General features: G+C 42.6%; 1 protein-coding gene and 1 non-coding gene across 2 annotated transcripts; one reads left to right on the top strand and one right to left on the bottom strand.

Moving 5' to 3' along the window:
- Nucleotides 1-14921: 14921 nt before the first annotated feature.
- LOC120105288 lies at nucleotides 14922-16012 on the bottom strand. Its single transcript, XM_039117606.1, has 2 exons — nucleotides 15417-16012; nucleotides 14922-14925 (listed from the first exon to the last, which is right to left on the bottom strand). The coding sequence occupies exons 1-2, from the start codon at nucleotides 16010-16012 to the stop codon at nucleotides 14922-14924; spliced, it is 600 nt and encodes a 199-aa protein (XP_038973534.1).
- Nucleotides 16013-20976: 4964 nt separating this feature from the next.
- LOC120105291 lies at nucleotides 20977-21082 on the top strand. The gene has a single exon (XR_005507684.1). It is a non-coding gene; the product is annotated as a small nucleolar RNA R71 (small nucleolar RNA).
- The last annotated feature ends 5798 nt before the right edge of the window (nucleotides 21083-26880 follow it).

Below are 26880 nucleotides of genomic sequence, written 5' to 3'. Positions count from 1 at the left end.
TGACGAGTGTAAAAACAGCCAACAAAATCAGAAAACAAAATGCTGTGCAAAGGCATAGGCACAACTCCGTGGTCTAGCCAGAAAAAGGCTTCTCGAGTGATGAGCCGCAAAAAAAACAATCCAAATTGCAGCACCGTTCGTCTTTCGATATATATGCATGGTCCGGTAGGAGTTAGCCTTTTCCAGTGTTCTGCAAATATCGTGAAGCAGCGGCCGGTCTTCGGCTGAGCACCTTCGTCTTCGGATTCACTCGATCACCGTCGTCGAATCCTTCTCGGGGAATAAGTTTTTTCTGAATTTTGGGGTATAAGATAGGAGATTTATGATGTGCCAATTTTTTTTTTAAGAACCAATTTTGTCCTTATGAAAAAGTGATTTATTTTATTTGTTTAAATGACTGTTTAGCTGAATAAAGGTAGAATAAATGAGTGAAAAAATTTTGTTCCTGGTTTTGCTTTCAAACACAGCCTTAATATGCCAAAATCACCACTTTTGAGTGGCCTTCATTTGATTTGAGCCATGTCAAGCTTCCAATATCCCAGATGACCATGTTTGGCTAATGTCTTGGTTGAGACTCTATTCTGAAGACCTATCACTTTCTCTTGGTTCTCTTTAAATTTAATAACAAAAGCTGTGGGCATGGTGTTCCTTCAGGTGCGAATATAATAACCTGAGTGAGCTCAATGCTGATATCACTTGAGGTTTGAGTCTTCAGTGTTTACTCTTCAAGATTTCTCCTAAATATGGGTCAGAGTTCCCACTAGGAAAAATCTTGGGTTCTAAGGCCTGCAAGGCTCCCTCCTAGATTCAGAAAAAGAAAAAAAAATATCGATACAAAATCCTACCTTGCCAAACGTTGGATTATGTTTTTGGCCAAGTGCAAATTCTCTCTTATTTTAGAGAGCGAAGAGACTAAAAGGCAATAGTAAGATGTTTGTCCAAGCACAATAAAAAAAAAAGCCTCATGAATTAAAGTTATAGGATCAAGCAGATGAAGTTAGAGAAAAGTGTCTTTGAGAATAGTTGTTCTACCATGGCTGATCGCAGATGAAGCAAGATTTTGTTGCTATTGCCATCTAGCCAGAAGTTTTTCAGGGAGCTGGATGTGATCCCTGTGATTTTGCCCCCCAGATAAAAGTGTAAAGGGGCAATGCAAGATGTTGGTCAACCGTTTCTAGGAGAGTTACAGAACTGATAATGGGAAAAATTCCAATTCAGCCTTCTCTTGTTTTTGAGAGCTAACCATAAGAAATATTGAACTTATCTGAGTAGACACCTAAATTTTTTCACCTCCAGTAAGTTTTATCACTCAATACAGTCTTATAGATGCCAGAAGATTTGCTAAATCCTTGAGTTCTAAAAGCCCTATGTCAAAGTTCGGAGAGAAGATGAGAATCGGCTAGCAATTGATTAAGAATTCCAAAGACTATGATAACTTAGTAGTGTTGGCAGATAGGTTGGGGAACAGAATTGACAAAACAATCTGTTTGATCCAGATATCCTTCCAAAATTTTATAGAACTACCATCACCAAGATTAAAAGCAATATGCAACCAGAAGGGGTCTAAAACCTTGATGATATTCCTCTAAATTCCATAAGCTCTTCTTGGTGCTAAAGATCTCTCATGTTCAAAAAAGGGAAAATGCAGCTCTTATTTAGCTAGTTCATGGTAGCTTTTGTTCCTTTAATAGCAAAGGATCAAAGCTGTTAGCGCAGGCGTGGCACTTGGATTCCGAAAGCAAGTAGGAATCGAACTGGAAAAGACCGTTAACGTAGGCGTTGCTCTTCGATTGTCCGAAACCAAGTAGGAATCAAAAATCTTCCCTCGATTCCTGACCTGATCGGGACAGTCCAAGAAACTATAAATAAAACCCTGCTTCATATCTTCATGTTGATCTAGCAAGATGCTTTGTTAAATATTTAAATCACATTAAAATAAAATCTAACAATTATAATAAAATAGTGGTAAGAAAATATCTGGCCTATGAGGTGTGAGAGGCACGCCAAGAGACGCACTGTCCTAAAGCCGTTGTTGCCTCCCCACGTGCAGGTATTGGCGGTCAGCGACGGCTCCAAGATACAACCCAAACGGCTCACAGCGGGCCTAATCTACAGTGCACGTCTATGGTAGGCAGATTACCTAGTCTATATCGGTTGCCCAAAATATAAAATAAAATAGAAAATTGTAAAAGAGAGAATGGTGGTAGAGAGAAAACAATGAGAGCAAGAAGAAGACTCTTGTATATATTTTTGTTAGATGCAAGGAATGGCTCCTTTATAGGCCTTGTGTAATCCAACCATAACGGCTGAATACTTATGGCCTCATTAAGGCCATAATGAAAGATAATGGGAAGTTTTGAAACTTCCAAATGGAATTTGAAATACTTAAAGGTTATAACAACTCTTTTAAAAATTTGGGGGTTACAAATCTTTTTATTTACACCTCTTTAAAACTTTTCAAAATTCATTCAAATTCCAACAGTTCCCCACAAGTTTCAAAACTTTATAAAATCATATACATATATATATATATATATAGAAAAATTTCAGCTTTATACTATGCAATGAGTGCAGGTGTCTTCCGGACTTGAACCTACACTTAGTGTTGACAGTTCTAACCTGAAGGATCATAGTGAACTAAGTCTTGAACTAGACCCTTTGGACCAGATTTTAACATGCCACACACATAGTATTGATATAGACTTGGTGCGGGTTAGTGCTATTTATGGCCATGCGCTGAATCTTGATTCTCATGAGAGTTATTAGAGAACGGCCCAATTCTCACAGTCGCGGCCTCACGACAACTCTCATTTAGGTGAGTCCTCCAAGAATACATGTGACCTGTATCCTGCAGGAGTATGCCTGCCTCGGGCTCATTCAGGGTAACACCCTTCCTTAATGTCACATATCAAAGCACTATTGCCATAGGGATGAGCAGGAGACTCTCTCCTTAAAAGTAGTGCTGAAATGAGTCACGCAATATGGATTGTTTCTACCCATTGAACCTTCTTCATGAGATCTCCAATCACAAAGGTTGGGTTACCTCCCTAGGTGACTCCCTTGTGGGCTTAAGCCCATCCCCCTCGACAAGTCAATGATAGCTCTCTTAGAAAGAGCTTTGGTCAACTGATCAGCTATATTTTTCTCAAACTTTACAAATTCCAAAGACACAATATTATTATTCAATAGGCTTTTAACTGATTTATACCTCACTTGCAAATGCCTATTCATTTTCTTATTGGTATGTGCTTGCCCTACTAACTCTATTACTGCCTTACTATCACAATGTGTGGAAATGGCAGGTATGGGTTTATTAACTAAAGGCATGTCAAGCATCAAATTCTTAATCCACTCAGCTTCAAAGCAAGTTGTATCTAAAGCTATAAGTTTTGAATCCATAGTACTGCGAGAGATAATAGTTTGTTTCTTAGATCCCCAAGATATTGCTGCTCCACCCAAAAGAAAAATATACCCAGAAGTGGACTTCACATTCATATTGTCTATATCCAATTCGCATCACTATACCCTTCAACTACATTCGGAAATCCTTTATAACACAATGAATATTCCATGGTTCCTCTAAGATATTTAAAGACTCTCTCTAAAGCAACTCAATGATATTTACTAGGATTATGAGTATATCTACTAAGTCTCCCAACAGCATATACTATGTCAGGCCTAGTTTTATTTGCTATGTATAACAATGATCCAATCATTTGTGAGTATTTCAATTGAGATACTGGTTCACCATTATTTTTCTTCAAATGTACATTTAGATCATATGGTATTGATATAGGTTTACAATCAAAATAATTAAACTTTTTTAACATCATTTCTATTGTACTAGTTTGATTAAGAGTAATTCCATTAAGTGTTCTTTCCAACTTCATTCCTAAAATTACATAGGCTTCTCCTAAATCATTCATTCAAACTTTCTAGAAAGATAAGACTTAACATCATTTACTATCTCCAAATTTGTCCCAAATATTAATATATCATCAACATAAAGATATAAAATCACATGTTCTTCATTACTCTCTTTGCAGTACACACACTTATCATATTCATTAATCTTAAAGTCATATTCTAAGATCACCTTATCAAACTTCTCATGCCATTGCTTAGGAGCTTGTTTTAAACTATACAAGGATTTAACTAATCTACAGACCTTATGTTCTTGACCTTTAACTATAATACCTTCAGGTTGCTCTATATATATCTCTTCATCGACGTCTCCATTTAGAAAGGCAGTCTTAACATCCATTTGATGAATCACTAGATTATGCACTGATGCTAAGGCAACTAAAATTCTAATCATAGTTATCCTAGATACCGGTGAATATGTATCAAAGTAATCTATTCCTTCCTTTTGTGTAAAACCTTTAGCCACTAGTCTGACTTTGTGCTTGTCTATGGTTCCATCAAGTTTTAACTTCTTCTTGAACACCCATTTACACCCAATAGCTTTATTTCCAGGAGGTAAATTAGTTAACTCCCAAGTGTTATTTTGAATAATAGACTCTATCTCACTTTGTATAGCTTCCTTCCAAAATGGAGCATCTAAAGAAGACATGGCTTCCTTATAGGTAGTAGGATCTCCTTCTGTTAAAAAGGTATAAAATTCGTCTCCAAAATTTTTCTCTATTCTAGACCTTTTACTCCTTCTTAACTCTAATTGTGTTTCTCGTTCCTTAGATGCATTGATAAGTGCTTAATAATTTATAATTTAGTTATCTTTCCATAGCACTTATCAATGTTTTTAAACTGATAAATACATATTTTACCATGAAATTGAATAAACATTGAATTAAATTTAAATTATGGTAAGAGGTAAATAATTCTTTTCTCAAAACAGACTCTAAACTTGTCTCTCTCCTGGTTATAATCTTTCATGAAAACATATAAGGAGGAGATTGTGTTGACCCGATTTGGTAACCTAATGGAGTTGTAATCAAGCTAAGGCTATAATTAAATGGGTTTTGGTCCTGATTCGATCGAAAGTTATAATTAATTATGTATGGGGCAAAGGTTTGATTAACCCTTTTTATTAGGTCACGGTCCGGTTCTTAGTCTTGTCTGGTCGAGTTCGATCTGAAGCAGCTTAGCAAGAATTAAATGACAATGGGCTCAAGGACAAGTCAACCATCATGACCCACCTCAAACCCAAAGTCAATTCCCAACCAATTCGTTATCTGCCTTCATATAAAATTTATAATAATAATAACTAAAAATTCACGATTCACTGTTCATATAAACAGTGTCCCGTTAAAACACTGTTCATATGAACAGTGTTAAAAAAAATAAAAAATAAATTAAAATGCCGAGAACACTGTTCATATGAACAGTGTTAAAAATTGATCGGTTCTTTCAATTTTGAAAATAAACCACGCAATATCACGTATCCTGTAGGACAGTGATTACGGGTGTCGGTCCACAGGAATTGGAGACAAGTTATTTTTTCTAATTAAATAATTACTTCAAAAAGGATAAGCTAGAGTAAATGATAAAAACATAAGAATTAATATGGGTGTAGTAGTATGAATTATCTATGGAGAGAAGTGTTTAGGGCTAGAATCCACCGATGGATTCGTAATTGTGATGCTTTCAATGACTTAGATGCGTGTATGATCTGATTGCTCTTAACTACAAGTTAGGGCAATCATACAAAAAGCTGAAATCTAACCCACAGTATGAGTCATCTAAGCCTGGCACAAACCATCTTTTCTAAGGATAGGCATGGTCTGTCCTATTTAGCATGATTCATCTGATGATTAATTTTTCAAAGATAAATCCGATAGTTGCATAGCAATCTCTTCCAAACCACAGGTATTGGATTCAATTTCGATAAACTAGATTAATTCATGCAAAGACTTTCTACAAGATAAATATCTTACATAAATTAAACAAGACATTTTAAGATCATAATTTCATTGAGTATGCAACTGTCTTACAACGCTAAAAATCAAAGAAATGCAACACAAATACTCATCCATGGCTTCATCAAACCCCTAAACCAGGATTCAGCCACTCATGATGCTCGGCGACTTTGATCGGCTTGCTGAGATGCTCCACGCCATCCGCATCATTTTCTTTCACTAATTGATCCGCTCCCAGCCTCCCTTCATTCTTTTTTTTTTATTTCTTTTCTCTCCCGAACAGAGGCTCCTCCTCTGTTTTTTTTTTCAAGCCGTCGCCCCTTTCTCCCTCTTCTTCATCTTGCTCTTATAGATCGCCGAAGGCCGGTGATGGATCCCGAGAGAGGAGGAGGGCGTGATGCTGGGGGGGCAGATCGCGGACGAAGATGATGAAGGGCGTCAATGGCTGGATCTTGGGCTTGATTGCAGATGCTAGTGAATGCGGAAGGGTGAAGAGCAGCGGAGGCGGGGTCATCCGGGATTTGGGGATCCGGAGGAGACGCGGGCGGTGATGATGAAGAACGGGATGCTGGGTCGCAGGAAGGAGGGACGCGAGCTGGAAGGAGCTGATCGGGTCGCGGGATCTCGGCTGCTGGGAGGTGGAATGGGCTGCGTCACGGGCGGAAGAAGGGCCGGAGATGAAGACGATGCCGCGTAGGTGGATCTGGCATGCGGCTGATACGAGGTCCCGTTGTTTTGAAGCGAGGATGGAGGATCGGGTTGCTTTGGTGGGGGAGGATTCGAATCATCGGCATCAAAGAGTCTCCCTGTTTCAGCGTTGTGATTGGAGCCGGCTGGGGCGGGCTGATGGCAGAGGAGCTGGACGCGGTGGGCACGGGGGCGCTCTGTGAGGCGGGATCACGGGAAGGATACTGCGGACGGTGGGTGGCCGCGGGATCAACGGGGAGACGCCGGGATTTCGACGCGGCTTGATGGCGGAGCTGGATCTCGGCTGCGGGCTGCGTCACAGGCGGAGGACGAGGCGGAATCGACGGGAAGAAGGGGAACGGCCCGGATGCACTGCGGGGGAGGGGGGAAGAAGATAAACAGTGGCCAAGCCTTTTTTTTTTATTTTTTATATTGTTATTTATTTATTTATTATGTATTATTTATTTTTTCTCTAACACTGTTCACATGAACAGTGTTTTTACGGAACACTGTTCATATGAACAGTGTTCTCGGCATTTTAATTTATTTTTTATTTTTTTTAACACTGTTCATATGAACAGTGTTTTAACGGGACACTGTTTATATGAACAGTGAATCGTGAATTTTTAGTTATTATTATTATTATAAATTTTATATGAAGGCAGATAACGAATTGGTTGGGAATTGACTTTGGATTTGAGGTGGGTCATGATGGTTGACTTGTCCTTGAGCCCATTGTCATTTAATTCTTGCTAAGCTGCTTCAGATCGAACTCGACCAGACAAGACTAAGAACCGGACCGTGACCTAATAAAAAGGGTTAATCAAACCTTTGCCCCATACATAATTAATTATAACTTTCGATCGAATCAGGACCAAAACCCATTTAATTATAGCCTTAGCTTGATTACAACTCCATTAGGTTACCAAATCGGGTCAACACAATCTCCTCCTTATATGTTTTCATGAAAGATTATAACCAGGAGAGAGACAAGTTTAGAGTCTGTTTTGAGAAAAGAATTATTTACCTCTTACCATAATTTAAATTTAATTCAATGTTTATTCAATTTCATGGTAAAATATGTATTTATCAGTTTAAAAACATTGATAAGTGCTATGGAAAGATAACTAAATTATAAATTATTAAGCACTTATCACACCCCCAAACCTATGTTTTGCTAGTCCTCGAGCAAAATTAAAGAAAAGCTCTAACTCACTTTCGCAGGCATCGCGATTGCATTTACCATATGCAACAAGACTTTAAACCCCTAGGTTACCCTAGTGGACGAGTTATAGTCTCGTGAGGGTTTCCAGTGAAGATACCCACAAACTTCAATATCATTTATTGTTATGATTAATTTGTTGTTGTTGTTGTTGTTTTTTTTTTAATTTGATTGATGAAACTTCAAATTCCAAGTGCATACTAGCTAGAAAAAAAAAAAATTAATTAAAATCTAATTTAAGATACATAAATGATAAGAATTTCAAAGCACACACGGTTTTATTTACTAAGTCAGCCCAAATTCTAGATTAGTATGCAATCTAAGTTAAAGTCATTAAGTTTCCGTTTAGGGAGTTGTAAGACTTATTTATACTGGAGTGCTCGGTGAAATCTGGACCGTACACAAGCTAAGGGTTCGAATCTCCAAAATATTGTTAGTACTAGTAGTTTCCAAGGATTGGTCGAAAGGACCTACTCACTGATTCAAAATCATCTTATCTGCAGGATTTCGAAAGTTGTGGATGTTTACTTAGTACCTCACGGGCTTTATCTGTAATATTCCAGTTTACTCGAATTTTTACAACGACGGCTTTCACACTATTGTCTTTTCGGTCAATACAACATTTTTTTTTTTTTTTAAAGAAAGATATATAAATTGTGCACTTTTACTCTTGTGGTGATTTCTCCGTGTAACGAGCAATCAGTCGACAACTCTCACACCAGTTGGCATAAGGTGTCGGGCATCAAGACTCCCCTGCGGACTTATGCTCGGAGTCCTCATCACAAGCCCACTTGATCTTTGACAATAGGTAGCCCTTTTCGATGTTCCAGACTAAATCCATTTTTATTGATGTTTTTTTTTTTTTTTTGGATTAGATAAGTATGATTCATCAGGGTCCAAGGTTGCTACCATACTCTCAACATAATGTCGAGCCTAGATCTTAGAAGAGTAGGCCAGTATGTAGTGAAATTCCAAAGTATTAATTAGCTCACAACTCCCTAAGAGAGACTTAATAAAAAGAACTTAAATTTGTATTACTTCCCACTAGTCATTGGGCTCTTTAGATTTTATATACCTTGTAGTGTTTATCATTCTCGCATAAATGTATATAAATTAGGTTTTTTTTTTAACAAAAACTTTTTTTTAATAACTTTTTTATAAAAAAATGAAAATAAACACATTTTTTTTAAAAAAATTGTCACGCCCCGGACCCGAATCCGTGACACGGCCGTGCTATTGCCGACTATCGCCCACAGTAGCACGCAGCCTCATACAGGGGTAACAGGTAGCCAAAAGGATTCAAACTTATATAAATTAAAAGTTTTGCAGTACAACCTTCAAGTTTGAAACCAAAAATACAGAACTTCTATGCTATTCAAATGTACAAAAAGTATATAAGCTTCTCCAAAAATACGAAGCTCTGTAACAAAATAAAAACATATCTGATGGTGATCACTGGTGAGGATCTGAAAGAAAACGAAGCATAAACAGATGTGAGCTACACGGCTCAGTAAGTAATCCTGCATAATCCTACCGGATCAACCAGTAGGCTAAACATGTAAATCAGGATTTGAGAAGCTGATATGCATATTCATCTAATAATCATCATGGCATAATAGGTATGCAATCTAAACAAAGCAGTAGTGCAAATCACAGAAATTTTCATAATATATGCATATGAAATCGTGCCCCCGGCATGCCGTGATCCTTTTTCTCTCGGATGCTACTGCGAAGTCAGACTCGACCACTGGCGGGGCCAGCTCAGTTACTATTCAGCCACTGGCGGGGCAGGCTCAGTTACTATTCAGCCACTGGCGGGGCAAGCGCAGTTACTATTCAGCCACTGGCGGGGCAGGCCCAATTCCAATTCAGCCACTGGCGGGGCAGGCTCAGTTACTATTCAGCCACTGGCGGGGCAGCTCAGTTACTATTCAGCCACTGGCGGGGCAAGCTCAGTTACTATTCAGCCACTGGCGGCTCAGTCATTCTCAGTAGCATCTTTGAGCCCATTATAGTGCCTCTGGGCTAGCTAAGACTTTATAAACTTACATGCATGATTAAAATATCAGTATCATCATATCGCATACATAGCCATAGCTTCTGGGTTCATGCAAGTTACTTAAGCATTGTAACATATCAAGCATGAAACATATATACTTAAAAGAAATGCTGAGGAAACATTAATAACATGACATGATCCAAAACAGGATTAGAACAGGTTACTTACAATAAGTTGTTATCAATCCTTTGAGTCCGGACGACAAGTCTTTAATTCCTAGGACCATATTATAAGACCCACATTATCCTCTATTATCATAAATTTTAACCCAATTAAAGTAAATTTGAGTCTACCAGGCCTAATTGGGTTTCTTATGGGAAAGATTGGGCCTGATTTGTGGTTAAGTCCACTTTTCCTAGCCAATTTGGCCTTCTGCCAATTTAATTGGGCTTAAATTGGGCCTGATCTATATTCAATTGGGTCTGCTGGATCTAACCCAACTTAATTGGGTTCAAATTTGGCCCAATTTGCTTGACTTGGTTTCATTCAGGCTTGGTCGGGTTCAGACCCAACATCAATTAGGCTTAATTGATCCGTTTAATTCAATTGGGCTTGGATCAACCCTTCATTGGGCTCACCCAAACCGATTGAATTATTTGGGCCTAACGGGTCTCGGATCTGGACTTGGATCCGACCCGCTAGCCCGTTAAGGCCCTCCTTTCCCCTTTTTTTTTTTTTTTTTTTTTTCTTCTCTTCTTCCGGGAGCTTCCAGAGGCTTCTGCCCCTCCCCCTTTCGCCCGCATCTCTCCCTCTCCCTCGTTCCCTCCTAGCCTCCGCCGGAACCCCTTCCGACATCTCCTCCTCCTCTCGTCGGCGACCGGGGAGGCGGGGTGATGGTGGCATGGGGTCGAGACCCCTCTTTCCCCCTTCTTCGAGATGATGCCGGAGGAAAGGAGAGGAGCCGGAAGATGGGTCCGAGGTGGGATCTCCTCCGGGGAAGATCCTCTCCGCCTTCGGCCACGGCGAGGTGAGGCCGTGGCTCGAGGTAAGGATCGATCCTCCCCTTTTTTTTTCTTCTCTCTTTTCTTCTTTTTTTTTTTGTGGGTTCCTTCTCCCCTCTTCACCGCCACCCCTTCGCCGGCGGGGAGGCGGGGGCGGAGGCTGGCGGCCTTGGGGGCCGCATTGGTCGCCGGCACGGCCAGAACCGGCGGCCCCCTGGCTGCCCCTCTGCCCTAGGGCGGCAGCGGCCGGGGACTGTCACCCCGTAGGCCGAGTCCGGTTGGGCTCGGCCCGGGTGGCAGCCGGGCCTGGGCTTGGGTTTTCCTGGGTCCGGCCCGCGGCCCGTGGGTCCGGCCTGGGTTTTTTTTTTTTTTTTGTTGTTGTCTTGCCCGATCTTTCTCCTTGTGCCGATGTGCTCCCCTCTGTTCACGAATGGAACAGAGAGGAGAACACCCCCACCGAGGGGGTTCCTCCCCTCTTCTCTCGCTTTAGTCTACTGGCAGTGTGCTTACCTTGACTTGGCTGAGTGGAGTTGGGCAGTGACCCTTTCTCGGCAAGTTCCCTCCTTCCTCCCTTGGGGCTGCGGGGCACCTTCCACCTCCAGCTCCAGGATCTAGCTCTTTGGTACCGAATATCAGAGGGTTAGAAGCTTAAGAGGGTATATCCAAGATTAGGGTTAGCAGGGCTTAGGTCTATAAAAACTAAGCTTGTGATTTGACCCCAAGGAGAGGTGGCATCCTCTCCTTGCTCAGGGCTTCGGGAGCCACCAGCTACCCCCCCTCTTCAGGCCAGCTCGAGGCCCAGCTGCCGAGGAGGAGGGAGGTGGCGGGCTCCGGTTGTGCATGCCTGTAGGGGTCTCTCCGTTGGCCATCTGTGATCCTGTCTTTTCAGCCCTCAGGCGGGAGATTATGGCCATCTTGGGCCAGCTAACCCATCCCTGGCCCAATACTATTCAACTGGGCCCTACAGTATTGGGCCCGGTCTGTATTGGGCCCGGACATTACATCCTTCCCCCCTTAAATAAATTTCATCCCTGAAATTAAGCATACCTTGGTTCTCGAAGAGCCGAGGGTAACACTGTCGCATCTCTTCTTCCAATTCCCAGGTGGCTTCCCTTTCAGTGTGATTGGTCCACTGGACCTTAACGTAGGGAATGGTGCGCCTTCGGAGGATCTGCTCTTTTCTGTCGACGATGCGCAGGGGAGCCTCCTCATAGGTTAAATCTCTATTTAATTGCAGGGGCTCATGTGGCACCACATGGCTGGGATCCGGAATGTACCTCCGTAGTAGTGAGACATGGAAGACGTCGTGTACGCCCGATAGCTCCGGGGGTAGGGCCAATTTGTAGGCAACCTTGCCTATCCTGGCAAGAATCTCGAATGGGCCGATGTAGCGGGGACTTAGCTTGCCGTGTCTTCCGAATCGGGTGATACCCTTCGATGGAGAAATTTTTAGAAAGACAAAGTTCCCCTCCAAAAATTCCAAGGCCCTTCTTCCTCTATCAGCCCATCTTTTCTGTCTGTCTTGGGCAGCCTGAAGCCTTTGCTTAATTAGTAGTACCTTGTCTCTGGTGTGCTGGACCAGTTCGGGGCCTAGCATTTTCCGCTCCCCGACATCATCCCAGTGTAAGGGGGACCGGCATTTTCTCCCATAGAGGGCTTCGTAGGGGGCCATCTGGATACTGGAATGGTAACTATTGTTATAAGCAAATTCCACCAGTGGTATATGACTATCCCAATTTCCACCTAGGTCCACAGTGCAAGCCCTCAACATGTCTTCCAGAGTTTGGATTGTCCGCTCTGACTGGCCGTCAGTCTGGGGGTGGTATGCTGTACTGAGCCTCAGTCCGGTACCCATGGCCTTTTGAAAGCTTCCCCAGAATCTGGACACGAATCGGGGGTCACGATCAGAAATGATACTCACTGGTACTCCGTGCAGGCGTACAATCTCGTCGATGTATAATTGGGCCAGCTTGTCTAAAGGAGTACCAATTCTGAATGGTAGAAAGTGGGCCGATTTTGTGAGACGGTCAACTATCACCCATACCGCATCATTCTTCCTTACTGTTCTAGGAAGTCCTGTAACAAAATCCATCCTGATGTGCTCCCACTTCCATTCAGGAATTTCTATTGGTTCCAGCAACCCTGCCGGCCTCTGGTGCTCTGCTTTTACCAGCTGACAGGTCAAACATCGGGCCACAAACTCAGCTATCTCTCTCTTCATCCCCTTCCACCAGTAATGTTCCCGAAGGTCCCGGTACATCTTAGTACTGCCTGGGTGAATAGAGAAACGGGATTGGTGGGCCTCTTCCATGATTTCCCTTCTTAGGTCAACATTTGCCGGTACACACAGTCGATGGCCAAACCTTAGAGTGCCATCTGGGTGCATTTGGAGCTCGGGTCGCAACCCTTTCTCCACTTCATCCTTGAGCTGGCAGATGTGCTCATCAGACTGCTGGGCGACCTTTATCCTGTCGATCAAGGTTGGTTGTATGCTCAAAGCGGCCAGCAAACTTTTTGTAGTTCGGGTAACCACCTCAACCTGCAGTTTATTGAGATCCCCCTGAATCTGTGGTTGAGTGGTGAGTAACGCGGCGGATCCCACTACTGATTTTCTGCTTAGGGCATCAGCCACCACGTTGGCCTTCCCTGGGTGGTACTTAATGCTCAGGTCATAATCCTTCAGGAGTTCTAACCACCTTCTTTGCCTCATATTCAATTCCTTCTGGGTGAATATATACTTTAGGCTCTTGTGGTCGGTGTACACTTCACAGTGTTCGCCATACAAATAATGTCTCCAAAGTTTCAAGGCGAACACTACTGCGGCCAACTCCAGGTCATGTGTCGGGTAGTTCTGTTCATAGGGTTTCAGCTGTCTCGAGGCATAGGCTACCACCTTGCCATCTTGCATCAGCACACAGCCTAGCCCGTTCTTGGAAGCATCACTGTAAATGGTAAATTCTCCAGTTAAGGACGACAATGTTAAAATTGGGGCAGAAACTAACCTTTGTTTAAGCTCCTGGAAGCTCCTCTCACACTTGCCGTCCCAGACAAACTTGGCCCGTTTCTTAGTCAACTGGGTCAAGGGGGTAGCTATTTTGGAGAACCCTTCCACAAATCGCCGGTAATACCCGGCTAATCCCAAAAAGCTTCTTATTTCCTTGGCGTTGGTAGGACGAGGCCAATCCACCACCGCTTCTATCTTCTTGGGGTCCACTGACACTCCTTCCTTGGAGATTATATGGCCGAGAAACGCCACACTGTCCAGCCAGAACTCACATTTGTTCAGCTTGGCGTACAGCCTCTTCTCTCGAAGGATTTGTAGCACCACCCTCAAATGGTCTTCATGTTCCTTCCGGCTCTTTGAGTATATCAAAATGTCATCGATGAAAACTATCACGAACTGATCCAAATATTGTTTAAAGACTCTGTTCATCAAGTCCATAAATGCAGCCGGGGCATTGGTCAGTCCAAAAGGCATAACCAGAAATTCATAATGCCCATACCTGGTTCGAAATGCAGTTTTTGGCACATCCTCAGATTTGATCTTCAGCTGATGGTAACCCGACCTCAAATCTATCTTGGAGAAGACTTGGGCGCCTTGCAGCTGATCAAACAGGTCATCGATCCGGGGTAGGGGATATTTGTTCTTTATGGTTATCTTGTTCAATTCCCGGTAATCGATGCATAGCCGCATACTCCCGTCTTTCTTTTTCACAAACAGGACAGGAGCTCCCCATGGCGACGCACTAGGCTGGATGAACTTTTTATCCAGGAGTTCTTGTAGTTGTACCTTCAATTCCCTTAACTCAGCAGGGGCCATCCGATAAGGAGCCTTGGAGACTGGCCCCTCTCCTGGTGCGAGGTCGATAGTGAATTCGATCTCTCGGTCTGGGGGTAATCCTGGTAATTCCTCCGGAAAGACATCCGGATATTCTCTGACTACTGGAATATCTTCCAGTTTGGTCTCTTTCTGGATATCCACTACACAGGCCAGATAGGCCATACACCCTTTTCTCAAAGCCTTTCCAGCTTTCAAGGCAGAAATAAAGTGTAGTGTAGGAGCATCTTGAAGGGGTATAGCAACATGCCATGGTTCCACTAATTTCTCAGATGTGCTATGTAATTGTCTGGAAAAGCTAACTGACACGAAAGAATGCGTAGAACCAGAATCAAATAGAATGAGGGCAGGAACCAAGTTGACCAGAAGTGTACCTGTCACCACTTGATCGCTAGCACTGGCATCCTGTCGAGTCAGTGCGAAAACTCGAGGGTTACCCCTCGATCTCTGGTCCTCTGGTGCATTATGTCTGGGCTCGTCCTTCTTTCGGCTAGGGCAGTTGCGAGCGATGTGTCCTGTCTGCCCGCAAGAATAACAAGCTTCGGTCTTCTTCATGCAGGTACCCTTGTGGTTTCCGCCACAAGTGGGGCAGCCTCTGCTCTGTCTCTTCTTGGGCACAGACCCCTTGCTGCCTCCAGACCCACTACTCGGTGCTCCCGATGACCGGGTCCTCTTCAGGTCCTCCCTCTCTCTCCCGGACCGTATCAGGTCAGCCTCAACCTTCAAGGCTCGGTCCAGTACATCTTTGTAGCTTGAGAATAGATGGGAGGATATTCGGGACCGAATCCCGTACCTCAATCCCTGCTCAAACCGGTTCACCTTACTTCTCTCATCCTCCATGAACTGGGGAAAAAATCGTCCCAGTTCGTTAAATTTATTGGCGTACTCCAGAACGGACATCTGGTCAGTCTGGGTCAGCGTCAAAAACTCATTCTGCTTCGCCAGGTGAACTGAGTCCGGAAAGTATTGATTGTAAAACATCCTCTTAAAGTCCCTCCAGGTGAGTCCGTCAACGGCATAAGCCGTCTCCATGGCCGTCCACCAGTATTCGGCGTTTCCTGTCAGCATAGAGGTCGCCAGTCGGACTGTCACCTCATCAGGAAAGTGGAGGGCTCGGAACATCTTTTCCATCTCCCGGATCCATGTTTCTGCCGCCATAGGGTCAGACCCACCCTCAAAGGTCGGGGGGTTCAGTCGGCGGAACCTCTCATAGCAGGAGTCTGCTGATGGCATAGCGGCCAGCTGCATCATCTGCTGCTGTTGCAGCACTTGTGCCATGAGCTGATACACTCCGGCTAGGCCTGCCTGACCCGCTGCAGACCGTGGAGTATCCGGGGAAGCTGACCGCTCGCTGGGCTCCGGGGAGGGTGGTCTCCGATCGTCGTCCATATCTTCCTAATGATCGCCTAGCAGTCAAAAATTTTTACAGTGAGATTATGATAAACTAGCATATTATAACATTTTCTATGACAGTGACATTCTTAACTACCCCTTTCCTTAGGCATGGTTATTCTATTGTTTAACCTAAGGCTCTGATACCACTTGATGTCACGCCCCGGACCCGGATCCGTGACACGGCCGTGCTATTGCCGATTATCGCCTACAGTAGCACGCAGCCTCATACAGGGGTAACAGGTAGCCAAAAGGATTCAAACTTATATAAATTAAAAGTTTTGCAGTACAACCTTCAAGTTTGAAACCAAAAATACAGAACTTCTATGCTATTCAAATGTACAAAAAGTATATAAGCTTCTCCAAAAATACGAAGCTCTGTAACAAAATAAAAACATATCTGATGGCGATCACTGGTGAGGATCTGAAAGAAAACGAAGCATAAACAGATGTGAGCTACACGGCTCAGTAAGTAATCCTGCATAATCCTACCGGATCAACCAGTAGGCTAAACATGTAAATCAGAATTTGAGAAGCTGACATGCATATTCATCTAATAATCATCATGGCATAATAGGTATGCAATCTAAACAAAGCAGTAGTGCAAATCACAGAAATTTTCATAATATATGCATATGAAATCGTGCCCCCGGCATGCCGTGGTCCTTTTTCTCTCGGATGCTACTGCGAAGTCAGACTCGACCACTGGCGGGGCCAGCTCAGTTACTATTCAGCCACTGGCGGGGCAGGCTCAGTTACTATTCAGCCACTGGCGGGGCAAGCGCAGTTACTATTCAGCCACTGGCGGGGCAGGCCCAATTCCAATTCAGCCACTGGCGGGGCAGGCTCAGTTACTATTCAGCCACTGGCGGGGCAGCTCAGTTACTATTCAGCCACTGGCGGGGCAAGCTCAGTTACTATTCAGCCACTGGCGGCTCAGTCATTCTCAGTAGCATCTTTGAGCCCATTATAGTGCCTCTGGGCTAGCTAAGACTTTATAAACTTACATGCATGATTAAAATATCAGTATCATCATATCGCATACATAGCCATAGCTTCTGGGTTCATGCAAGTTACTTAAGCATTGTAACATATCAAGCATGAAACATATATACTTAAAAGAAATGCTGAGGAAACATTAATAACATGACATGATCCAAAACAGAATTAGAACAGGTTACTTACAATAAGTTGTTATCAATCCTTTGAGTCCGGACGACAAGTCTTTAATTTCTAGGACCATATTATAAGACCCACATTATCCTCTATTATCATAAATTTTAACCCAATTAAAGTAAATTTGTGTCTACCAGGCCTAATTGGGTTTCTTATGGGAAAGATTGGGCCTGATTTGTGGTTAAGTCCACTTTTCCTAGCCAATTTGGCCTTCTGCCAATTTAATTGGGCTTAAATTGGGCCTGATCTATATTCAATTGGGTCTGCTGGATCTAACCCAACTTAATTGGGTTCAAATTTGGCCCAATTTGCTTGACTTGGTTTCATTCAGGCTTGGTCGGGTTCAAACCCAACATCAATTAGGCTTAATTGATCCGTTTAATTCAATTGGGCTTGGATCAACCCTTCATTGGGCTCACCCAAACCGATTGAATCATTTGGGCCTAACGGGTCTCGGATCTGGACTTGGATCCGACCCGCTAGCCCGTTAAGGCCCTCCTTTCCCCCTTTTTTTTTTTTTTTCTTCTCTTCTTCCGGGAGCTTCCAGAGGCTTCTGCCCCTCCCCCTTTCGCCCGCGTCTCTCCCTCTCCCTCGTTCCCTCCTAGCCTCCGCCGGAACCCCTTCCGACATCTCCTCCTCCTCTCGTCGGCGACCGGGGAGGCGGGGTGATGGTGGCATGGGGTCGAGACCCCTCTTTCCCCCTTCTTCGAGATGATGCCGGAGGAAAGGAGAGGAGCCGGAAGATGGGTCCGAGGTGGGATCTCCTCCGGGGAAGATCCTCTCCGCCTTCGGCCACGGCGAGGTGAGGCCGTGGCTCGAGGTAAGGATCGATCCTCCCCTTTTTTTTTCTTCTCTCTTTTCTTCTTTTTTTTTTTTTGTGGGTTCCTTCTCCCCTCTTCACCACCACTCCTTCGCCGGCGGGGAGGCGGGGGCGGAGGCTGGCGGCCTTGGGGGCCGCATTGGTCGCCGGCACGGCCAGAACCGGCGGCCCCCTGGCTGCCCCTCTGCCCTAGGGCGGCAGCAGCCGGGGACTGTCACCCCGTAGGCCGAGTCCGGTTGGGCTCGGCCCGGGTGGCAGCCGGGCCTGGGCTTGGGTTTTCCTGGGTCCGGCCCGCGGCCCGTGGGTCCGGCCTGGGTTTTTTTTTTTTTTTTTGTTGTTGTTATCTTGCCCGATCTTTCTCCTTGTGCCGATGTGCTCCCCTCTGTTCACGAATGGAGCAGAGAGGAGAACACCCCCACCGAGGGGGTTCCTCCCCTCTTCTCTCGCTTTAGTCTACTGGCAGTGTGCTTACCTTGACTTGGCTGAGTGGAGTTGGGCAGTGACCCTTTCTCGGCAAGTTCCCTCCTTCCTCCCTTAGGGCTGCGGGGCACCTTCCACCTCCAGCTCCAGGATCTAGCTCTCTGGTACCGAATATCAGAGGGTTAGAAGCTTAAGAGGGTATATCCAAGATTAGGGTTAGCAGGGCTTAGGTCTATAAAAACTAAGCTTGTGATTTGACCCCAAGGAGAGGTGGCATCCTCTCCTTGCTCAGGGCTTCGGGAGCCACCAGCTACCCCCCCTCTTCAGGCCAGCTCGAGGCCCAGCTGCCGAGGAGGAGGGAGGTGGCGGGCTCCGGTTGTGCATGCCTGTAGGGGTCTCTCCGTTGGCCATCTGTGATCCTGTCTTTTCAGCCCTTAGGCGGGAGATTATGACCATCTTGGGCCAGCTAACCCATCCCTGGCCCAATACTATTCAACTGGGCCCTACAGTATTGGGCCCGGACATTACAAAAATATTTTTATTTTTTATTTTTTTCTTTTTTTTAAAAAAATGATTTTTTTTTATTATTTTTTTTATTATTTTTTTTATTTTTTATTTTTTTATTTTATTTTTATTTTTTTTAATTTTTTTTGGATGAAAATCAAGATGAATACCCCCAAACCTAAACCTAACATTGTCCTCACTGTTAAGAAATAATCTAAGAGAATTGGGTTGCCTCCCAACAAGCGCTAAGTTTATTGTCTTCAGCCAGACATAGTGAGATAGTTTTTGCATCTCCTTCTATGAGGTCATCTATTTTGTCTATCATAAAATACTCAATTTCCCTCGCGGGTTGGTCGGCCGCATTGAACACATTTAATTTTACCTTCATGTTTCCAAATGATATGTTCATTACCCCTGTTCTACAATTGATGCATGCATTGGCTGTTGCTAAAAAGGGCCGCCCAAGGATCACGGGGATTTGTTTATTAGGATTGGGCTCATGTTCCATATCAAGGACAATGAAATCTACTGGAAAATAGAATTTATCTACCTTGACAAGAACATCTTCAATTATCCCACGTGGTATTTTTACAGATCGATCAGCCAATTGAAGGGATACCGAGGTTGGTTTTAACTCACCTAAACCAAGTTTCTCATAAACTGAATAAGGTAAAAGGTTGACACTTGCCCCTAGATCTAAGAGTGCTCGATCAATGAAATTATTTCCTAAGACACAGGAGATGGTGGGAGCACCAGGATCTTTGAATTTTGGAGGGGTGTTGTGTTGGAGAATAGAACTCACTTGCTCAGTTAGGAAGACCTTTTTAGGCACATGTGTCCTAGATTTTCGCTTTTGTGTACAAAGGTCTTTGAGAAATTTGGCATAGGAGGGAACTTGTCTGATGGCATCAAGGAGTGGGAGGTTGATTTTAACTTGTTTGAAAACCTCCATCATCTCCTCTAGTGAAGTTTCCTTTTTGCCAAATGGAGAGGGTGAAGTAAGAGCTTCAGGAAATGGGGCCTTTGGGATGTGAGTTTTGGCAGAAGATGGACTAGCCGAAGAAGAAGAAGAAGGTTTCAAATTTTCATTTGATACATTTCTATCCTCTTCTTCACCTTCCTTATTGTTGTCCTCCCCAATCTTATTGTCTATTATACGTCCACTCCTTAGGGTAGTCAAAGCATTGGCTTGTTCATGATGAATTGCATTTAGTTGATTTTCTTGAGCCATGTATTGTCCCCTAGGATTACTTAGTGGTTGGCTTGGAAGCTTTCCTTCCTCTCGCTTGTTTAGTGCATTAGCTAGTTGACCCATTTGGGATTCTAGCTTGGCGATTGATTGCGTATGAGAGTGCACTAATTGTGTAATGGTTTCCAAACCTTGAAGGGCGTTCAACACTTTCTCCTCAAAGGCTGTGTTTCTTTGGGGTGGAGGAGAAGTGTGTTGAAATTGAGTCGAGGGACGGTAGGGATGAATATTTTGTTGGGTTTGAAAATTCTGAGGATTTTGAAAATTTTGGGAATAGGGTTGGGCTGTGTTCGAAGCTTGCTCCAAGAAAAATTTGGATGATTTCGCCATCTCGGGTTATATGTATTGGAAAATGGGTCATTACCCGGTCTAGGCAGTGTTTGAGCAGCATTGATGTGTTCTTGCACGAGTTCGGGGAATTGGGGCGCTGAAGGGCACTCATGAATAGGGTGGGATGGGCTAGAACAAATAGTACACACTTGTGCTTGGGAAGAGTTCATGTAATGCCCACCTATCATCAGTTGGTCAATCTTATGGGACAATGCATCTACCTTGCTAGACAGGTCCATAGAATGACTTATTTTACAAATGGTCTCTTTTCTTTGAGAACTCGGGGGTGCTTGACGAGAACATGAAGCATGGTGGAGGGAGTTTTCATTAAGATTTTCAAATAATTTCCATGCTTCATGCTCATTTTGAAGCATAAAAGTGCCTCCGCATGCAGCATCGATCATCTGACGGTTTCGTTCTGTCAATCCGTCATAAAAACATTGCACTAGTTGCCACTTAGGTATTTGATGATGAGGGCATTTACGGATTAGGTCCCTAAATCTCTCCCAAGTTTCATGAAATTCTTCTCCCTCAGTTTGGGAGAAGCTTGTAATGGCACGTCTAAACTGGTTCGTTCTTCCTATGGGAAAGTATTTTTTAAGGAATTCTTGTTGCATTTGATCCCAAGAACGAATTGAGTTAGCTTCTAAAGAATTCAGCCATTGTTTGGCTCTATCTTTAAGAGAGAAGGGAAATAACCTAAGTTTTAGGGCATCATCAGTAAAGTTCTGAATCTTGACAGTGGTGCAAATCTCAAGAAATTCATCTAGGTGTTTATATGGATCTTCATTGGTGAGCCCATAAAAAGATGGAAGCATTTGGATCACACTAGACTTTATTTCATATTGTACAGCTGCTACCTCAGGTAATCGAATGCAAGATGGGGAAGTGTAAATAGTGGGAGTAAAGTATTTCTTCAGGAGTTTGGGTTGTTCTTCAGCCATCTTAAGAGGTGGGGATGATCCTAATGTTTTGATCTTAGCTCGAATGTTCCTAAGGGTTCGTTCTATTTCAGGGTCAAAAGGTAATAGGTTTTGTACTCTAGAACGACTACCGTGCATACACTAGTACTCGATCAATCAAGCATGCAATAAAAGAGAAAAGCATATCAATCCTAGTCTTTATCCTAAAATCACTAGACAGCTCCTAACTGGTTTGAAGAGGGCACCTAAGCCTCCAATCCGGTCTAATGAACCGAGTTGACCAGGTAAGCTCCCAGGTAAGTGGAGGGGTCACGATGCGTTCGCAAAGGTCCCACTTAAAACCCACTTGCCTCGAACAGATGAACTGTCTCCCTTATAGGGACAAAGCTTGCCTAGACATCAACTAAGCCACAGAGCGAAATTGGTGCAACTTTCGGTGATCTTCGTCCTATTGAGCTCGAATGTCCCTAGGAGCCAATGTCTGATTGATTTTAATTAAAGTGACACTATGTGAGATTGAGTTCACCTAAGTTGGGCAAGAGTCCGGTGATGAAATCCGGCTCTTATCTTGTTGGGGTGATTGCCCTTACTATGTGCAAATTGATTTGTGTATGTGTATCAAGCATGCATTCATAATTTTGCTATAATTAAAATCAAACAATCACCACAAAATTTCAAACCAATAATTAATTTAAATAAGAAAAGTTTAGAGGTTACCAAAGGGAATTTCCCCAGCAATTTATTTTTTTTTTTTTGCAAACCTCTACAGCATTTCTTTTCCGGCAGTTCTCCTTTTGATCATCCCAATTTTTTTTTTCGATTCCTGATAAAATAAATAAATAAATAAATAAAAATTAGTAAGGGAGAAAAAGAAGATAAGAAAAGTAACAATAATAAAAAAAATTTTAATTTTAATTTTTAAATATTTTTTTTTAATAAGAGAAATAACTATGCTAGCAATCCCCGGCAACGGCGCCAAAAATTGATCGGTTCTTTCAATTTTGAAAATAAACCACGCAATAGCACGTATCCTGTAGGACAGTGATTACGGGTGTCGGTCCACAGAAATTGGAGACAAGTTATTTTTCCTAATTAAATAATTACTTCAAAAAGGATAAGCTAGAGTAAATGATAAAAACATAAGAATTAATATGGGTGTAGTAGTATGAATTATCTATGGAGAGAGGTGTTTAGGGCTAGAATCCACCGTTGGATTCATAAGTGTGATGCTTTCAATGACTTAGATGCGTGTATGATCTGATTGCTCTTAACTACAAGTTAGGGCAATCATACAAAAAGCTGAAATCTAACCCACAGTATGAGTCATCTAAGCCTGGCACAAACCATCTTTTCTAAGGATAGGCATGGTCTGTCCTATTTAGCATGATTCATCTGATGATTAATTTTTCAAAGATAAATCCGATAGTTGCATAGCAATCTCTTCCAAACCACAGGTATTGGATTCAATTTCGATAAACTAGATTAATTCATGCAAAGACTTTCTACAAGATAAACATCTTACATAAATTAAACAAGACATTTTAAGATCATAATTTCATTGAGTATGCAACTGTCTTACAACGCTAAAAATCAAAGAAATGCAACACAAATATCATCCATGGCTTCATCAAACCCCTAAACCAGGATTCAGCCACTCATGATGCTCGGCGACTTTGATCGGCTTGCTGAGATGCTCCACGCCATCCGCATCATTTTCTTTCACTAATTGATCCGCTCCCAGCCTCCCTTCATTCTTTTTTTTTATTTCTTTTCTCTCCCGAACAGAGGCTCCTCCTCTGTTTTTTTTTTCAAGCCATCGCCCCTTTCTCCCTCTTCTTCATCTTGCTCTTATAGATCGCCGAAGGCCGGTGATGGATCCCGAGAAAGGAGGAGGGCGTGATGCTGGGGGGGCAGATCGCGGACGAAGATGATGAAGGGCGTCAATGGCTGGATCTCGGGCTTGATTGCAGATGCTAGTGAATGCGGAAGGGTGAAGAGCAGCGGAGGCGGGGTCATCCGGGATTTGGGGATCCGGAGGAGACGCGGGCGGTGATGATAAAGAACGGGATGCTGGGTCGCAGGAAGGAGGGACGCGAGCTGGAAGGAGCTGATCGGGTCACGGGATCTTGGCTGCTGGGAGGTGGAATGGGCTGCGTCACGGGCGGAAGAAGGGCCGGAGATGAAGACGATGCCGCGTAGGTGGATCTGGCATGCGGCTGATACGAGGTCCCGTTGTTTTGAAGCGAGGATGGAGGATCGGGTTGCTTTGGTGGGGGAGGATTCGAATCATCGGCATCAAAGAGTCTCCCTGTTTCAGCGCTGTGATTGGAGCCGGCTGGGGCGGGCTGATGGCAGAGGAGCTGGACGCGGTGGGCACGGGGGCGCTCTGTGAGGCGGGATCACGGGAAGGATACTGCGGACGGTGGGTGGCCGCGGGATCAATGGGGAGACGCCGGGATTTCGACGCGGCTTGATGGCGGAGCTGGATCTCGGCTGCGGGCTGCGTCACAGGCAGAGGACGAGGCGGAATCGACGGGAAGAAGGGGAACGGCCCGGATGCACTGCGGGGGAGGGGGGAAGAAGATAAACAGTGGCCAAGCCTTTTTTTATTATTTTTTATATTGTTATTTATTTATTTATTATGTATTATTTATTTTTTCTCTAACACTGTTCACATGAACAGTGTTTTTACGGAACACTGTTCACATGAACAGTGTTTTTACGGAACACTGTTCACATGAACAGTGTTCTCGGCATTTTAATTTATTTTTTATTTTTTTTAACACAGTTCATATGAACAGTGTTTTAACGGGACACTGTTTATATGAACAGTGAATCGTGAATTTTTAGTTATTATTATTATAAATTTTATATGAAGGCAGATAACGAATTGGTTGGGAATTGACTTTGGGTTTGAGGTGGGTCATGATGGTTGACTTGTCCTTGAGCCCATTGTCATTTAATTCTTGCTAAGCTGCTTCAGATCGAACTCAACCAGACAAGACTAAGAACCGGACCGTGACCTAATAAAAAGGGTTAATCAAACCTTTGCCCCATACATAATTAATTATAACTTTCGATCGAATCAGGACCAAAACCCATTTAATTATGCATTTGTACTAGTGGAAGGTTTATCATTAGTAGATGATTTATTTATTACTTGTTGTGAAATTTTATTTTTATAAGAAAATATATCTTCAAAATAGGTAGCATCTCTAGATTCTATAACTGTGTTATTTGAAATTTCACTAATCTCAGAGTTTATAACTAAGAATCTATTGGCACTACTATTTTGAGCATACCCTATAAAGACAGCATCTATAGTTTTAGACCCTATCTTCTTTCGCTTAGGCTCAGGGATTGCTACTTTTGCTAAACACCCCCACACTTTCAAGATTTTAAGATTAGGTGTTCTTTTCTTCCAAATTTCGTAAGGGATCTTATCATTATCTTTTATGGTTACTCTATTCAATATGAAACATGCAGTAAGAATTGCTTCTCCCTACAAAATCTCAGGTAGCCCAGAACTTATCAACATCGCATTAACCATATCCATTAAAGTTCTATTTTTTCTTTCAGCTACTCCATTAGATTGAGGAGAGTATGGCGGAGTTATTTCATGTACTATTCCATATTCCTCACAGAAGATGCTAAAATTAGTAAGGGTATACTCGCCTCCTCTGTCGGATCTGAGTTTCTTAATCTTTCTTTCTAATTGATTCTCTACTTCGGTCTTATAAATCTTAAATTTATTAAACACCTCATCTTTAGTTTTTATTAAGTACACATAGCAGAATTTCGAAAAATCGTCTATAAAAGTCACAAAATACTTATTTCCTGCTCTAGTAGGTAGTCTGTTCGAATCACATACATCACTATGTATGAGCTCTAAGAGTTGAGTGTTTCTTTCTACAGACTTATAAGGCCTTTTAGGTTGTTTGGCTTGTACACACACTTCACATTTATGTTTGCAGTTTAGATTGGACTTAGGGACTAAGTCTAGATCCATCATTCTTTTAATTTTCTTTAAGTTACGTACATGTCCCAATCGTTCATGCCATACATTAGAAGATTCAACATTGAAAACACTTGAAGAGATAACTTTAACTTCTGAAAGTACATTTAATTTAAACAACCCCTTACTAATAAATCCTTTCCCAACAAATACATTATTTTTTGAAATTACAACTTTATTGGATTCCATAACAACCTTGTATCCTTGTTGGACTAAGGATGACCCACTAACTAAATTTCTTTTGATTTCTGGAACATGTCGCACTCCTTTCAAAGTTAAGATCTTTCCAGATGTCATCTTCAAATCTATGTCTCCAACTCCAAGCATACGTGCAACAAAGTCATTACCTAATGTTACACTTCCTCCACTTGATTTCTGATAAGTTTTAAAATAACCATGATCAAAACAAATATGTACATTAGCTCCAGAATCTAACCACCAATCTTTATTTCCATAAGTAAAATTAATAGGAGAAGAACTAAAGTTATACCTAAAGGATGGCTCGGCTGAATTCTCTTGATCCATCAACATATAAACTTGAGCCTTTGGATCTCTTTGATAGTGATTTGACTTGGGCTTGGGCTTATACTCAGTCTTCTTGAAGAAGCAATCTTTCGCCATGTGATTAGTTCTCCCACAAACAAAGCATAGCCTTTTCTCACTTCCTTTGCCCTTGAATGTTTTATTATTATTATTATTACGGTGTTGGAAGTTTTGGTTTTTAGAACGATTGTGGAACCTATTATTTTTCTTGAAGTTCTTACCCCTATGTTGGAAATTATTTCTCTTGTAAAAATTCTTAGTATTATTTTCAACTAAGTTCACCTTAGGAGTCTTTTCATCCTCTTTCTTAGTATTGGCTCTATATTTTTCCTCAACTCTAAGAGAGTTTATGACTTGGGTTAAGATTAACTCTCCTTGTTTATGCCTAAGGGTCCTAGCAAAATCATTCCAAGATGATGGCAACTTATCTATAAGACATGAGACTTTAAAATCTTCACTAAATTTGGTTCCCTTTTTCTCAACTCCTCTCAGAAGTTCTTGATACTCATGAATTTGATCTCCCACTAGTTTATTATCTACCATTTTATAACTATTAAAATTTGAGACAGTAAATCGATCAATGCCAGCATCTATCATCCCATATTTAGCCTCTAAAGCATCCCAAAGTTCTTTTGCACTTGAGATAGTGGCATGATACACATCATAAAGATGGTCAGACAAAGCACTAAGTATTCTATTATAGCAGTGGTACTCTACTTGCTCATTAGTCATTTGTGAAGGTAACTCTTGATTAGACCGTGGTTCCTCTATTGCAGATACAAGTCCTAACACAGTCAACCAATATTTAAGTTGTCTTTGCCACCTACGAAAATTTTATCCACTAAATTTTTCAGGCTTAATACTATTAGCTTCTTCCATATTTGC

This window comes from Phoenix dactylifera, unplaced genomic scaffold, assembly GCF_009389715.1.
Source record: "Phoenix dactylifera cultivar Barhee BC4 unplaced genomic scaffold, palm_55x_up_171113_PBpolish2nd_filt_p 000253F, whole genome shotgun sequence".
NCBI lineage: Eukaryota > Viridiplantae > Streptophyta > Magnoliopsida > Arecales > Arecaceae > Phoenix > Phoenix dactylifera.
Note: the sequence above shows the minus strand (reverse complement) of the source record. Positions and strands in the feature narration are given on the sequence as shown.